Source organism: Dicentrarchus labrax, unplaced genomic scaffold, assembly GCF_905237075.1.
Source record: "Dicentrarchus labrax unplaced genomic scaffold, dlabrax2021, whole genome shotgun sequence".
Lineage (NCBI taxonomy): Eukaryota > Metazoa > Chordata > Actinopteri > Moronidae > Dicentrarchus > Dicentrarchus labrax.
In genome coordinates, this window is record NW_026136722.1 from 23,115,004 (window position 1) to 23,132,117 (window position 17,114).

The following is a 17,114-nucleotide window of genomic DNA, read 5'->3' on the forward strand; positions in this document are numbered from 1 at the left end:
GTGGTCCTGGATCGTTTCTTTGGCAGATTGTGCAGCCTGTTACCATACGCGCTGACAGTCTGCATACCTTTCTGTTTACATCAGTATGGAGTTGTCCCCGGGTCCCTCTCCCCTTTGTCTCTCTTCGTGTTGCTCCCTCCCTCTCTGCCTCTCAGCCTTCCCCTGTGTGTTTGAGGGTTTGCAGATGCTGGTCACTTTACAGTCCCTCTGATTACTTTATTGGTAAGACTCGGTGTCGGTGTTACCTTTAGTCAGACAGCAGTTGTGTGTTTTTCCTGCCGCCCCAGCCTCTCTGTATAGTGCATAGATATGTGCATTTGCAGCGTAGGGCTTTAAAATTAATCAAAACAGTATTGAAATTGGCCAATATGGCCAAGTAAAATTTGTTTGATAAAGATACAATGTGACAAACAGCGTTATAATGAAGTACTGAAGGGATGTAACAGTTAAGAACAGAACTCTCCTTTGTTTGGTACAGACCAAATTTACATCACCATAGTTTTGATCGAAGTGAAGACTTTTTAATGCAACAATTATCATGTAAGACAAAACTTGTACGCTTTGTACACTGCTGCAACAACAGTTAAATTGAGCAACAGCATACTAAAAGTATTGTTATGACATACTTATTGAGAGCTATTAATACAGATTTCAGAACACAGATATGATATTAATTAGTGCTGTCAAACGATTAAAATATTTAATCGCGATTAATCGTATTAATTTCACAGTTAACTCGCAATTAATCGCACATTTTTATCTATTCTAAATGTCCCTTGATTTCTTTTTGTCCCATTATTTTTTCTCATTTTAATGCTCTTATCAACATGGAAAAGTGGATCGGCTTGCTTTGTGCAAATGTTGTTTTTATTGAAAAGTCATCCATTGTCGCCTGGCTTTGACGAGGGGGCGGAGAATATGCATCAGCTGTGTGTTTGGCCATCAAGTGGTATTTCAGACTGGACGTGCTGCGATGATAGCTCAGTTCACAACGACAGAACACACAGATCACTTTGGTTTTGTCAATGGAACCATTTGGCAACTTTTTAAAAGTAAGCTTTCCATTCAGAATATTATTGGCATCCATTTCGGCCTCTCTTGCTCGCCATCCACTCAAAACGTAACGTCTACTACTCTTAAACAAGTGTGTGCAGTGTGCCTGTTGTTTTGTTTCCGGTCTAGCTAGATCCGGTGTGGTGTTGTAGTTTTGTTACTGGTTGTTGTAACAGCATGTGAAAAAAACTACAAAGTGTGCTAGGCCAAAAAGAACGTTAATCTTGCGATAATAAAATTGACGCCGTTAAAATAATATAATAACGTGTTTAACTGACAGCACTAATATTAATACGACAATATCCTTCGACAAGATACTTCTGAAGAAATCCTATAGATATTTCCCCCTTACTGGTTATTACTGACTGCTGACTGCACTTTGACCTTCCTGTGTTAAACCATTGCTGACTAAATATGGGCTTGAAGTTGCACTTTCTTTAACACTTCCACAAACTATGAAAACAATCCAGTTGAAGAAACAAAACCATAAAACTTTGCCATTAACAGTTGAAGTGGGATTATTGTTTTGTTGTGCCTGAAGCCAGTAAATTAGGTCAAACAACGATTCAACATTTACTCCACAATTCCCTTTTTTTATTTACTACACCGCCTCTCATGTTAAGTGGCTTTAAGCTGTACTGTAGCCACTGGCACCTGGTGTGGGTGTGTGTCTGTTCTCTGTCTCTGTTGAAACATAAAGCCAACTTATGGCTAGCATTATGTATTTGTCCTGATTTTAGCCCCTGCAGTGCTGCTCAGAGGCAAATGGACTGTCTTTTTATGATTATTTTGTCTCTTGACATCTGTCTCCCACTCTCATTAATTAATTTAATTTCACGTTATCCTCCTTTTCCTCTTTCCCTCTGCCCAGGCCTAGCCTGTCCAGCTAGCTGCTAGTGTTTCCTCGTGCATCTGTGTGTGCTCTGGGTTATGAGCAGCTGTAAGACGCCGCACTACAACCGATACTCCGGAGGAGCAGCAGCAGCCGCCACAGCAGTCATCCCCAGCAGCCCCACCACCCCCCCACTGACTCTAGCAGCACGGTGAGAGACACTAGTTAGACATCAAGAGAGATTTTAATTAAGTATCAAGATTATACTTCTGTTGTATGATGCATTTGTGCTGTAATTACACTTTTTGTTTAAATAATCTTATCTGTCTATCCATTCAACACTCCTTTCTCCTCTGCAGAGCAAGATGGAGGCCTCATTCGTCCCTAAAGGTGACACACAAATAATCTTCCCCTCTATAAATGCTTTTTCTTTTCCTGCATTACTTTTTCTCTTTTTTGCTTCATAGCCACTAAAGTGTGCCATTGTTCTGGCATTGACTCTTTTGTGAATGTGCCCTAATGTGTTTTCCACAGAAGGCACCTACAAGCAGCACAGAAGAACCCCCTCTTCCTCCAGCACTCTAACCTACTCTCCTCGCGATGACGATGATGGAATGGTACACTCTCACACACACAGCCTTATACATTGCTGTTTTTTCAACCCAGCCTAATAATCTATTCATCATTTTTGAGAAGCCTTGGGTTAAAAAGTGGGCAAATGTGACATTTTTTTCACTCCCCAGTGTCAGTTGTCTAAACTACAATGATGGATCCCACTCATCTGGATATACTATCAATACATGAATATGCCCTCTGCTCACCACTGTTTTCTCTCATCCCCTCAGCCTCCCATTGGTACTCCTCGGAGGTCAGATTCAGCCATCTCTGTCCGATCTCTCCATTCCGAGTCCAACATGTCTCTGCGTTCCACTTTCTCTCTGCACGAAGAAGAGGAGGACACGGTACAATGGAAACACGGACATATGCTCACAAACACAGACATAAAAAGATCACAGTGACAAGTTAGTTTGGGAACTGAAACAGTGCCACAAATGACTGTGTGTTTGTGTGCAGGAGCCCCAGGTTTTTGCTGAACAGCCGTCAGTAAAACTGTGCTGCCAGCTGTGCTGCAACGTGTTCAAGGACCCCGTCATCACCACATGTGGGGTGAGTTTATGGGACATGTTCCTTTAAAGGATGTTTGATGATGTACTTCAAGCAAATTATAATTGACCGTTAGCTAAACCCCTTCCTAGAACATTCATTTTCCAATCATAGCTTTGCAGCCAAAACTAGGCACTGCAGGTCTGTCAAGCTTTGTATTTCTCAACGTGCCAAAGCAGTGTGTACTGTGCATAGAGTTGTACAAAATGTGATACTCTGTGTATGAGGTGGTTACCCTCTCCAAAACTTGACTGACTTGAGCCACAGTTGCTAGCTTGTTCGGCTACCTAGCTTTCTTTCTACAATAATAACCCAGCATTTGTGTTTGGGTTACAGGTTGAACTTGTTAAAAGTACCCTTTCATCCACTCTGTAGTTTTTAGCTTCTCCTGGATGATGCTATCAGAGTGAGGCTAACGTTAGCTCTGTCCTACTTTTTAACAGATTTGGGAAAGTCAAATCTGAGATAGCGTAACATTCACCAAACACATCGGTTAGTCCTAAAAGACTAAAGCCTAAAAGAGTTTTAGGCTAGAAGCAAAATATAAAGTTTAAAGTACGAACAGTAAAGCCAAAATCTAACCTCTGTCTTGCTTTTCCAAGTATATAACCTAAACAGAATAAATGAAGTTGGAGTGAAATTAATCCGATTTTACATTTTTCCTTCCCAACTAACTAACTAGCTCTAGACTGTAGCACTAGAAAATGCATTTTTTATTTCCATGTCTTCTACGTGGATTTATCATGTAGGGACATTTAGCTTAACCTCATGTATGTAACCATCAAAAAAATATTTAAGACCATTTTACAGGCTTATTGTTTCAAAATTAGTCAGTTTCAAGCATTACTAAGTCAGCCAGAGACTGCACTTTCAGTCAGCTCAGGAAGCTAACATTAGCTTAAGTGTTTATATCTAGCTACAGCTGATAAAATCTGCCAGTTATCTGTGCCATTTGTTTTTAAATAGTTTTTGGGGAAGTGAATCATGTCTGACATGAGGGTGAAATAAAACTGAGGTTACAATGTGTTAAGACTAATTTCCTGGGAACTCATATTATTATTATAATAAGAAGACGTGAACTCTTTACATTTCATTATGCCCGTTTTTCCTCCTTCCTCAGCACACCTTCTGCAGACGATGTGCCTTGACTTCAGGTGAGACTCAAAATGTTTAAAACCCTTTAACTTGTCAAACATATGTGCCAGTAATAACAATAATAATGACCATGTTCTTTTTAGATGTGCTAGCATTAAGACTAGGCCAGCTTTTAAAGTGTATTATAACCTTATGTTCATGTTTGTTCTCCTCACAGACAAGTGCCCAGTGGATGCGGCTAAGCTAACGGTTGTCGTGAACAACATTGCGGTAGCCGAGCAGATTGGAGAGCTGTTCATTCACTGTAAATACGGCTGCAGGGCCACAGCTAGCGCTGCAGGCGGGGCTGCTGCCTCCAACTCCACGGTGGCCGGGAAACCTGGAGCATATGAGGTGGACCCGCTGGGCTGTCCGTTCACCATCAAATTGTCCGCACGCAAGTAAGAACCACAGAGGGGGATGTGATAGGATGTGGTACTTCCATTGTTTCCCTATGAGTGTAATATGACATACTGTAAAGCAGCAACACATTGCAATGCTGTAACTGACTTACTCTTCTCCTCTGCTCACCCTAACTCACTGTGCCTCTGCAGAGAACATGAGGCCAGTTGTGACTACAGGCCGGTCCGCTGCCCCAACAACCCCTCCTGCCCCCCGCTGCTCACCATGAACCTGGAGGCTCACCTCAAAGAATGTGAGCACATCAAATGTCCACACTCCAAATATGGGTGAGTCCTAAAATCGCACATACATACAGTTTCCTATACCGTGCAAGCCTTCTACTTCACTTTGTGTTACAATACAACACACTCCTCTACCTTCCACTAATCTGCCTCTCTTCTCCTCCCTGACAGCTGTACGTTCATTGGTAACCAGGACACATATGAAACACACCTGGAAGTGTGTAAATTTGAGGGTTTGAAGGAGTTTCTGCAGCAGACTGATGACAGGTAAGCCGACATACTCAAACTACGTGGAGTAACAAAAATTCCAGACTTTTCCAGAGCTGAAACGTTCAAATATGCAAATATTTCTTACATTGATTGGTTTCTGTCTTTTAATAAACTCCTCTTAAATATGATATAGATTGTCTCCATCTCTGGTCTATCTGTATGTAATCTCCTGTTTGACTATGTTTGACCCTGTTTAGGTTCCATGAGATGCAGCTGACTCTGGCCCAGAAGGACCAAGACATTGCTTTCCTGCGCTCCATGTTGGGCAAACTATCAGAAAAGTTAGATCAGCTCGAGAAGAACCTGGAGCTCAAATTTGGTAAGATATAGGAGAGAAAGAAGTTCTACAGTTTTTACCTGCTTATTTGGGCAAAGCAGTACATTCTTATTTGTAACATTTAGGGGAGTTATTTGTTTACACACTCAGATGAGGAAGTTGTTCAGCTCCAACAAACGGGCTGCTGGAGTTGGTGATGTCAAGGTACAGGTGCTGTGATCCCTGCAACCTATATTTATGTTGTTTCTTGGGTTCACATGGACCAATTATCAAACAAAGCAGGATTTATAAATGAAAGTCATATGGACTCGCATAGCTCATTTCAGCTGAAGTTGACTGACCTGTCTGTGCACTTTATACCAGCATGAGAAGAGATACGAGGTAAGAAAATAGGAAACCATGCAGTTATTTGCAGCTGTGAGTGAAGTTAGTGCTGACACTTCCTGCATGTGTTTCACAATGTGAGGACAGTGGCAGGCCTTTGCTGTGAACGCAGAAGTGCTGACAGTGATTTTAGCAGTTAAAGTGGTTAAGTTTCAGGGTTCCCAGACGTCCTGGAAAACCTTGAAAAACTGGAAATTGAGAGACTAGTTTCCAGTCATTGAAACACCTGGAAAATTATTCAAATGAGCAAATATCCTGGAAATAATCTGTGTTGTCCTAGAAATTATTGTATTTTAGCCCCCCACTCAGATAATCTACGTAAACTTCTCTACGAGAGGATGAGCTGTATGACACTTCAGACAGGTTTACCAGATGCAAAGTAGAACTGGCTTGCAGTGATCTTTTCAGCATAGAGTCTATTTTTTCCAGAAGTGTAAGCTAAATTCTCACATCTGCATGCAAATAGCATCAAATGTTTTGTTGCTGTGGTTGATAAATACATGCACAGTGATGTTAATTGTTCGTGCAATGAACACTTGAACTTTCTAAAAGTTCAAATAAAATAGATTCTACTTGATTTGAACTGTTACTGATGGGCTGTGGCCAAATGAACTTAGTCAAATTGCTTATATGACCATTTGTAAGCAAGTGCTGTCCTGTATTGTCCAGAAAAACTCCTGGAAAATTATTTGTTAAAAACGTTTTCTTCACTTTTTTATTAGGTCATTTTGAATCTTTGCATGGACGGAATACATTTTATTATGAACAGCTTAGTGACATTGCAACAAACTTTAGCAACTGGATTCAAAATTGCTCACTGAAGGAAGTGCGTTGTTTAGCACGTAGGTTTTTATCTGGGAAAATGACTGAGCCATTAGGTAAAGATATGTAGAAGCATGTAATTAAGATGAGGGATGCTTTTTCTGCATGGACACAGAGGACAGCGAGATTATTGTTTATCACAGCAGCTTAGTCTGTAGCCTGAAGCATGAACCATGTATTTTATGTGTATTAGACAAGAACATGATGGTGTCCTTGTCCTTAAGTAGTTTGATGCATTGTGATGTTGCAATTCCATAAACCTTAAATATAATTTTCCATTTTTACAAGCCTAAGTGTATGAATGTCTCCACTACAGCCTTATGTTAACTTACACATATCTTAATCAGTTCAACACAGAGAGGATAATAGAAAAAAAACGGCTCAGTACTCGGGATCTGATTACTCTGTACCTGAGTCTGAGTATGGGGATCATTATTGGGGCAGAAAAAGCTGAAAAAGCAGATCACGTCTCACCCCTGCACTGCACCACATTTAAAACACGATTTTTAAGACCGCATGGCAGCTGATAGATAAATATTAACAGGACATATTGACTGGAGGAAGTTTTATGACCCTAATGAGCCATAGTCCTTTAGCACACTGCCCTGACTGTTTTCTTAAAGTTATCATGCCTGTGTATGCATTTCAGATGTGTTGGATGAGAACCAGAGTAAGCTGAGTGAGGACCTGATGGAATTTCGCAGAGACGCCTCCATGCTTAATGTAAGTGTGTGTGCACCTGCAAAGAGCGTATGTGTTCATCTGTGTCTGAGAGTAAAAGTTTGAATCAGGTAGCCACAGTAAGTGTGTTAGTGTAGAACAAATCCTCCAATCTATTGTCTGGGTATCTGCAGGATGAGTTGTCCCACATCAACGCCAGGCTCAACATGGGGATCCTGGGCTGTAAGTATCTGTCATTCCTCCTTTTTAAAAACCTTTTTCTCTTCATCTCAGTGCAGGAAAAAAATGATAAACCCTCGTTGAGACTTGGAACATGTCAAGTTTTGAAAGATTTAATCATGAAAGCTCTATTGATTTGAAATGCAAAATCCAGCTCTCCCTGCCTTCTTCCCACCCACCTTCTTTTACCAAACTCTGATTTCTTTCTTCCTCCTCTCCTCATCTACCACTCTGGCCCTTTTTAATCCATCCTTCAGTTAATTCCTCTCTTGTTTAGTACATACTTACCTGTTTCTGTGCCTGTGTGCAGCATATGACCCCCAGCAGATCTTCAAGTGCAAGGGGACATTTGTTGGCCACCAGGGTCCCGTTTGGTGTCTGTGCGTCTATTCCACCGGGGACCTGCTCTTCTCTGGCTCTTCAGATAAGACCATCAAGGTAACATCAACATACACACAAAACAAATTGAATCCATTAACACTGTGTGAAAAAACCCACCCAATGTTGAAGCAGCGGAGGGCCTTCAGAGTAATTAATGTATTACTCAAACTGGACTTTCCGGACACCAGCACCAACGTCACCCCTTAAGGTCCTTTTTAATTTATTTTATTTTTTATGATGTAGTTCTATTTTTGCCCTGAAAATGGCCTTCGCCCACCTACTGCCTGAGAGATTCTGATAACTCCTCGCCCACAACATTGTTTTCTATCGGAAATCTGGCATTATCATAGATCTATTTTAATGCTAATACATGTACTCAAGTGTTAAAAGTCACCTTTAGAAGACATAACCTGAAAAAGAAAAATACAGTTTGAGGCATAAAGATGCTTGCCTTTTAGCACTATGTTAATCCATCTCCTGTCATCCCCTCAGGTATGGGACACCTGCACAACCTACAAGTGTCAGAAAACCCTAGAGGGTCATGATGGCATCGTACTGGCACTGTGTATCCAGGGGTAATAAAATGCACACATGCATATAAACAACACACACTGTGAGCATAGGATGGATGACAACTTGGGACTGACCTGAACTTCCTTGACCCTGTGATATCTTTTTGTCTCCATAGAAACAAGCTATACAGTGGCTCTGCAGACTGCACCATCATCGTGAGTAATTCTACTCCCTGCTTCCTCTTGTAAACCTGCACAGTTTGAATTGTTAGCATATGCTATAAAGGTTGTGTTATTTTTTTCCTGTTGTGTCTTGCCGCTGTGCGTTTTGTGTAGGTGTGGGACATCCAGACCCTGCAGAAAGTCAATACTATCCGTGCCCATGACAACCCTGTATGCACACTGGTCTCCTCACACAACATGTTGTTCAGCGGCTCCCTAAAGGCCATTAAGGTACGGCTGTGTACATCATGTATCATCACGTGTACGTGTCATTTCATCCTTTCTCCGCAGACATCAGTTTATTTTCCACTTAAATCAAGTCAAGGTTTATAAAAAGTGCCTCAACACACATTACAGCAATGAAAACAACAGAAGATAGATAGATCATTAAAAGAGACTCAATAAATACAAATACGTATTGATAAAACATTGAAAGCAATGGCATGGAAACCAACATGGTGTTTTTTTCATGAATTCTTGGTACTGATGAGTAACCTGAGGCAGAAGAACACACGATGCAACAATCATCTAATGGAAACTGATTCATTTGTGTAACTGCACATCATCAGCATAGCAATGTAAATGAAACCAGTTTTAGAAGGCATCCAAAATATTAGTTATGGCTAGCTGATTGGCTATAGCTTTTTGAAGTAGTAATGATATGCGGAAGGTTAGAGATTGGTCTCTAATTGCTGAAGATATTACATTTGATTCCTTTAGAAGTGGTTCGATAATTGCTGCTGCTTGGCCCGACTTCACTGCTGAGATCTCCAATAAAGAGGAGTGTAAAATGTGTCTCAGTGGGGAGAGAAGCAAAGGCAGACAGTAACGAGTGGTGGCTGTAGCCTTGTCTTTGTTACCATGGCTACAAGTGAGCGAGTGAAAGAAGGGAAAGTGTGTGTGTGTGTCTGTGTGTGTGTGTGTGTGTGTGTGTGTGTGTGTGTGTGTGTGTGTGTGTGTGTGTGTGTGTGTGTGTGTGTGTGTGTGTGTGTGTGTGTGTGTGTGTGTGTGTGTGTGTGTGTGTGATGTCATTCCTCTTACACAGGGACTTTCCTTTCTGGCCCAACTCAACTCTGCCTCCTCCTCCCGTTACCCAGCTTCTCTTTATTTCAGCTCAATGACATCATGTACTTTACTGTTTTCACCACATTGTATTTGCCCACAGGTCGGCTCAATGTACTGTGTGTGTGTCTCTCAATGAAAGCACATTATTACTCAACAGTAGCACAATAAGTTTTACAGAAAATCTTTTGTAATAGAAATGTTTTGTGAATTTGTTTTTTCATCTGTTTTATTCTCTTGTTTAGTTTGAAGTCAGTAAAGTGTTTTCCCCCTAGTTCAGTTTTCATTAACTGTGTGTGTGTGTGTGTGTGTGTGTGTGTGTGTGAGGTGTGGGACATCGTTGGTACGGAGCTAAAGCTGAAGAAGGAGCTGACCGGGCTGAATCACTGGGTTAGAGCACTGGTGGCCTCCCAGAACCACCTTTATAGTGGCTCCTATCAGACCATCAAGGTAGGTGCAGATGTAGGGAGATATTGGTAGTATACTTACTCACACATCTATTTCATTTTGATTTCATTTTGATTTCATTTTGATTGTCCAGTCATGGCATAGCGACCATAACTAGGCACAGCAGGTCTGTCAAACTTTGGATTTCAGCTGTGTGCATGGGGTTGTAGTAATAGTGATAACTGCATATCTAAAGAGCTTGTGGGGTGGTGCATGTTTTTTCAAACCTTTAACAAGAGAAAAGGTGTAAGGAATGGACTCATCTGTGTTTTTCTTTGCTAGGTAAACTTCAATCCACTGACAGTATATTATAATGAACAGAGCTTTCAGGTCTGTGACTTGAAGCTGATGTGAAGTGTCTATAAACCCTCATCCTATGTAATGGCCAGCAGGGGCAGCTCCATTGGCTGTAATAAAATGTATTTATTTCCATGGACTGTCTTGTGTGAAGTATAACTTAAATAAAAGACAATGATGTGTTCAGGGACATTACCATTAGCCCTTGAGACTGGTAGGTTTAATGCCACTCTAGAGGAGGACAGAGTTTGTTTGTTGTGTGATTTAGGTGAAACTGAGAATGTCCTCCATTTCTGATGATTTCTATTGGCTGGATGATTAGGAAAAACCTGAGGGAGCCTTTCTTGGAGCGATCTTTTTGTGCCAAGCTTGAGAGAGAAGCCCTTTTGCCTAAAGCTACATCTAGCTTTAGTCTTTCAGCACACTATCATGTATGTAGCTATCAAGTGCATATTTAAGACACTTTGACTGTCTTCTCTTTTTCAAACAAGTGCGCTGTAAACATTAAAAAAGTCAATTAGAGACAACACCTTCAGCCAGCTCTGACTTTTAATGTTGGGTTTAGCTGATGAAATCTGCTAGTAACGGTTGTCATTTCACTGCGTTAGTCATTCATACGAGTGTCAGTGTTTAATTTGCCACCGCCATCACTGTAAACTGCGTACGTGTCGTGCTAAAGTGGAAAGAATGACAGACGATGAATAATTTTTACAAGACAAAATAACTGTGGCTGTAACCATGTTAGTCTCTCTACTCAGATGCAGTTAGTAAAGTTTTTGTTATGTCGTGAGGTGCAACAGAAGGAAGATTGGAAAGTGTTGTTTGGCAGGTACTACGGATTTATCTGCCAGTGACAGATTTGAGTGGGATTTGGACTGTGGATGTTGTTAATTTTGGAGTCGGAGCATTAAAATAAAAAAGCTGGAGGATGGAAGAAAAATGTTCATACCGCTCCCATGGTTATGCAAAGCTGCCCAAGCGACTAAAAATACAGGTCCACATGGTTTATGGGAATGATCAGCACACAGAACACTTCTTTGACATGTCCTCTTGGTTGATAAATACATTTAAATACATTCCTTGCTGTGTGTGTGAGCATGTGTTACTGTGTAAAGCTAGGTCAAGGCCTTCATGTTGTTATCAGCTAATTTGTGCATCAACCTGACCCTGTTTATGTCGCTCCTGAACAAAAGCTGGGTGGTAATTAGTTGGAGTTTAACCTTTTATGGTTTTTTTTTTAAACAAGGCAGGACATGTACTGTGTAGTGAAAGCTGTTTGGATATATTGTGGTCATCTTCATTCCCTGTGCGTGCGTGCGTGCGTGCGTGTCTCGGGGACGCTGTAGAGAGATGAAAAGAGAGAGACTGGTTTTGGGGACGAGGGACGTCTGTGGAAGAATGGGAAAAGACAGATGAAAGTAGAGATAAAGTAGACTGTGCTCCTCTTTATGGTGCTTGTAAGCAGAGCGGTTAGTCTCTAGCCAGTACTTAGCCACAGAAGTCGTTTAGAAAATGTTTTTGCTGCAGAAATTGCCATGACAAATGTTGCCAATATTCAGTGAAAAACATCCCTTTAAACCATTTGGCAATTAAAGAACTTTGAAAGAGAAACTACAAACTTCATAGAAGAGCTTAAACATAAAACTCCTTTTGATTTGTTTTTAAAAAATGAAATAAAGGAACTTGTTTTAGTGTGTATTTCTAATGTTTGAGAAGTTGGTCTCATTAGCTTGCTTGCTACCAGTTGCACTGTAGTACTGTAGGCACTATTTAATAGATGCCCTTGTATTTAATCAGACTGCCAAGGATTATCTGTTGGTATTTTAGCCTTTATTGGATAGTATAATAATGAGAGAGACAGGAAGGATGGAGCAGACAATGGAAGATGCTTTGTGACAAACTCAAAGACTAGATATGAAACCAAGATGTTACTATTTTTGTGGTATGTAATGCCACGTTCACACCAAACATTTTACTGCACCAAAAATTCATTCTCCTCATTTATTTCAATGATGCCGGTGGGATCCTGCTCTAGAGATCAGTTTAAAAAGAAAAAAGAAATAAAATGTTTTACCTTAAGTGTATTATGCTTACAGCATTGTTTGTGTGCAGCAGTTGAATTGTTCATTGCTCTGTCCTTGGTGATTTATGGAGTTTCCAGATGGACTTGCTGCTAAAATAGGCAAACTGCTGCCAACAGTAACGTTAGATACAGTTAGCTAGGCTGGACTGCCAGGAGCCAAACCCAGCAAAAAACCAACTCTCTACCAAACTGTCCTCCCTCTGCAGCCAATGCTATAATGCTAAAAAGCTGCTATAATCAATATTTTTAGATTCACAAAGGATCAAATGAATGTGTATTGTGAAAGGTGTTGCTTGTAGTGATGAACCCACAGATAATTATTACACTACTCTGTGCTTACCCTCAGCTATACATAGCATTTTAGCATCTTTCAGCTCATTGTTTTGGTTTTCTGGCCTGCAAGTTTACTTGTTTTTTGTGTGGGCCACTGGAGGCTGCTGGTTTGTGAAAAAGGCAGACTGCTCTACTTACCGAGCACAGACCAAGTTACCAAATAGCCAATGAACATAGTGTAGCATTTAGCAGCTAAAGTTGAATGCTAATGTTGCTCTGTTGGATGTGTAAAATAAGCAACTGTTTGCTAACATATTCACCATAACCTTATGTTAGGTGATACTATGTTATTGTTGTGTTTGTTTATGATTAATCCAAGTTCAGCTGCAACCTTTACACTGATGCTCGTTGCCTGCAGCTACAGGCTCATCATGTATGCTGGTGAATGTGAAGCTTGGCCTTTTGTGTGTGAGAGAGATAATATATGAAAGAGTATCATCTCTCTGTCCCTCAACTGCATTTCATAGCTTCTTCTCAGTGCTGCGGTGTGATTGGCCAGCTAGACCAGCTGGTTAAACTAGCGGTTGCTCCACTGTGTGCTGTCATTGAGATGAAAAGGGACAACTTGCAGCTGTTGAGCAACTTTTCACTTTTTCCACTGCTGTTAACTCGTGTGTATGTGTGTGTGTGTGTGTGTTTATCTACCCCTCCTGAGATACTCACTGTCAGGTCCTCTTCACCATACTCCTCCTCTTTTAAAGAGTCTGGTTTAACCACCCCCTGACTCTCTCTCTCTCTCTCTCTCTCTCTCTCTCTCTCTCTCTCTCTCTCAGATTTGGGACATCCGGTCTCTGGAGTGTGTTCATGTCCTGCAGACCAGTGGGGGCAGCGTCTACTCCATCGCTGTCACCAACCACCACATCGTCTGTGGCACTTATGAAAACCTCATCCACGTAAGGGAGACAGACAGACAGACACACACACACACACAAAGGACTGGGTACACTGTTTTGGTTTTGATTTTCAGTTTACTTTTCTTCATTCCTGCCTCATGAGCAAAACTAGAATGTGTCTCGCCCTCTCGGAAAGCATGAGGTCGTCTCTGGCTCTATTTAGCTGAGTTTTTTTCTTTTTTGCTTTTGTGTCCCTTACCCTCTATAACAGGCAGTGCTAAATGCATTAATGGTGATAATGGTGATGATGAAGGTGTCTTCTCTCTAGGTGTGGGACATTGAGTCTAAAGAGCAGGTGCGGACCCTGACAGGTCATGTGGGAACAGTTTATGCTCTTGCTGTCATCTCCACCCCTGACCAGACCAAAGTGTTCAGCGCCTCCTACGACCGCTCACTCAGGGTGAGGACGGACTGTGTGTGTGTGTGTGTGTGTGAGTGTGTGTCTGTGTGTGTGTACTACTCACCTACATACACACGTGTTGGAATTGGAAAAAAACAAACTTGAATTAAATGTGTGTGTGTGTGTGTGTGTGTGTGTGTTGTAATAAACAGTTTTAAATGAAGGCGTGTGGCAGTGATAAACAGAGTGGTTCGCGTAGTTGAAATGTTTGTTGTACATGTGTTCTCTAGGTGTGGAGCATGGACAACATGATCTGTACCCAGACCCTGCTGAGACACCAGGGCAGTGTAACAGCTCTAGCTGTCTCCAGAGGGCGCCTCTTCTCTGGAGCTGTGGACAGCACCGTCAAGGTACCACACATCCTCTCTCCATCATGTGCTCCACCTGCTGTACAGCTGTACCTGCAGGTTCACTTCCAGCATTCATTCTGTTTTTATCCATTCATAATGGTGCTACTTGGAGAGCCTAATATTTACTGAGGTGGTACACTGTGTAAAAAGTCTTGAGAGCCACTGTTCTAAAGTAATCTCTCTCTGTCTCGCTCTCAGGTGTGGACATGCTAAGCAAACAGTCTGCTCGACTCCAGTCGACTTCACATGGCGCTCAAACGGTAACCTTTCCACACGATTTCCTCCTCTGCACCCGTTTCTTTGATTGTGATTTGCCGGCCACAGACCGATAATGTCCGCCACTTCACAGTCAAGCTGCATCGGAACTATTTTACTAAGTGTTGCTTTTAAAACTCCAAACAAACAGTCCGACACATGGACCCGACAGTCAGTGTCGAGGGTCACACTCCTCAGTGACCTCATCATCAGTGCATTACTGGGCAAAACAAGATGAGCTGCCTTACAGTTGCACCGCACTGCACCTGCACCAAATCCGAGAGCGACTGGACGCTGCATCCCCGTAGTCAGAGCAGGAAGACGGTCCTGCCTGCTTCCTGCGGACACACCTGCCATTATGAACTGTACTGATGCCTAATGCATACTGTTGAAATAAGTGTAAGGGCTGGTTTCACAAATATGGAGTGACACCACTCTTGCTCCAAATGTACATGTTATCCCATAATGCACCGATCAAAGGAAAGAAATAGGTTATTTTATGCAAATGAAGTAGCAGCAGTTTTATGTTAAAATATATGTGAAGACCAGATATATTCTCTTTCCATATACTTCAATTGGTGGCCATCTGATGTGTGTCTCGAAGACATCACAAGACACACATCAGATGGCAACAAGTGACTCCTGTTTACTGCAGTGCTCAGAGCAGTGACAGTAAAGGCCAGTTTATTGTCTATTTTACTCTAAATGGGACCATCAGTTACTAAATGAACATCATGCTGTATGAGAGAAGACTGAAACTCATCAGGAAACTGTTTACTGAGTTCATAAATCAAGCGAGAACTTGAAAGTCATTTCTTTATAACAATCAATATTATAAGACTTTTGCAGCCAATGCTTGCTCCCTTCTGGCCATTAGAAAGAATGCAGGTTTAAGACACTTCTGTGTTGGCTTCACTTTACAGACCTGAAGTTCTAGTATTGGAATTGGTATCAGAAAAACTAAATGCTGAATATTGCATCCAATAATTGGTTTATCCCTACTCTGTAATACATCCTTGATCACACCTCACAGATCTGATAGAACCTTCAAAACTAAAGAAAAAGTTTCCATCCTGTTTTTCTGCATTATTTCTTCACTGCTTCAGCTTCGTTTCTCACTTTTTTTTAACACAGATTTCAGTTTTGCGATACATTTAATGGAAAGCTAATGAGTAACTCCTCGGTCCATTTACCTTCACATTGACGGCTCTAGGCTGGTTTATAGACAGCCAGAGTGAACACAAGCCAGACCACAACTGAAATGTGACAGTGTCGTTTTTTTCCTTTGGTTTAGACCAAATGAACCAAACTACAGGTGTGAAAGCGACTGTAGAAACACAGATGAGAGGAAAGAGAAGCATAAAAGATCAAAGAAAGGACAGTGCATTTTTCCTCATTGTTTCGTCCCTGCTTGTTGGGTGTTGTTGCCACCCAGTTAAGCTCTGTGAAACCAGCCTTTATAAACCACCTTGTAATAAGTGAAGACTTTAAAGAGAACGACAGATGTGTAGATTGACTAAATTTTATATTAGTGCCATGATATTCAGAGCCACTCAACGGTTGTACAGTTGTGTAAAATAACAGAGAGCACCGAGCCTGGACGCGTGCCCGTCACAATGACTCACACTGGCCTACATAGCAAAGGGGGATAGGGGGAGAGGAACACCGTCTGTGTGTGTGTCTGTTATTGTGTATATGTGTGTGTGTGTTTCAATGAGTGCCATATGCGTGGATGCTGAGTCCCCTCTTCCTGTCTCTCCCTCCACCCCTCTAACACCAACTGGTTAGAATGAACAAAACTACAGAGGAATACTGATTGTTGTTTTATAACTGTAACTCTTGGCGGACTCGCAACGAAGGCGAGCAGTTGATTGTGTAATTAACCTCAAAACCCCCAGATGTAAATGCAGAGTAAGTGCCATTGCAAAGTCCTGCTTTCCTAAATTACTGTATGTTTTCAGGACCCATATTGGGTTGAAAAGCTTAAAAAAGACAAAATGCCTGGGAGGGGAGTTGTAATAAGACGTAAATCCACACCGAATTTAGACACGCAGGCTGAATGAGGTTTTCACAGTTTAGTATTTTGCCTTCCTTTCAATGCAGATCTGAACACACCACTTACTGGTGACAAAGGTAGTGGGGAGAAGAGAGAGTGTCTTCACCGGTCACAGTTTTGGTGATTTCTTGTATACTTGTAATCATGTAAGCCTGAGTTGATCATTGATCAATAAAACTGTTGTACACTTTGACAAATGTGGATCTGATTTATTTCAACAATGAATGAAACTTGCTGCTGTCTGCGCTGATGCTAAATAGCATATGGAAATTCAACATAAAGTTGTTGTTTTTAACCTTTTGAGTTGTTACAGTAGCTAACCTTTAGAAAAATGTACTTTTTG

General features: G+C 41.4%; 1 protein-coding gene across 1 annotated transcript; it reads left to right on the forward strand.

Moving 5' to 3' along the window:
• The first annotated feature begins 1,931 nt into the window (after positions 1-1,931).
• On the forward strand, positions 1,932-16,968 carry traf7 (TNF receptor-associated factor 7). Its single transcript, XM_051386877.1, has 21 exons — positions 1,932-2,096; positions 2,245-2,275; positions 2,420-2,502; positions 2,731-2,847; positions 2,960-3,052; positions 4,170-4,203; positions 4,362-4,584; positions 4,738-4,872; positions 4,999-5,094; positions 5,295-5,416; positions 7,230-7,303; positions 7,435-7,483; positions 7,791-7,918; positions 8,354-8,436; positions 8,550-8,589; positions 8,710-8,826; positions 9,985-10,107; positions 13,591-13,710; positions 13,979-14,110; positions 14,341-14,460; positions 14,659-16,968. Exons 2-21 carry the CDS (start codon positions 2,251-2,253, stop codon positions 14,671-14,673), a joined length of 1,929 nt encoding a protein of 642 aa, XP_051242837.1. The 5' UTR covers positions 1,932-2,096; positions 2,245-2,250; the 3' UTR covers positions 14,674-16,968.
• Positions 16,969-17,114: the final 146 nt, after the last annotated feature.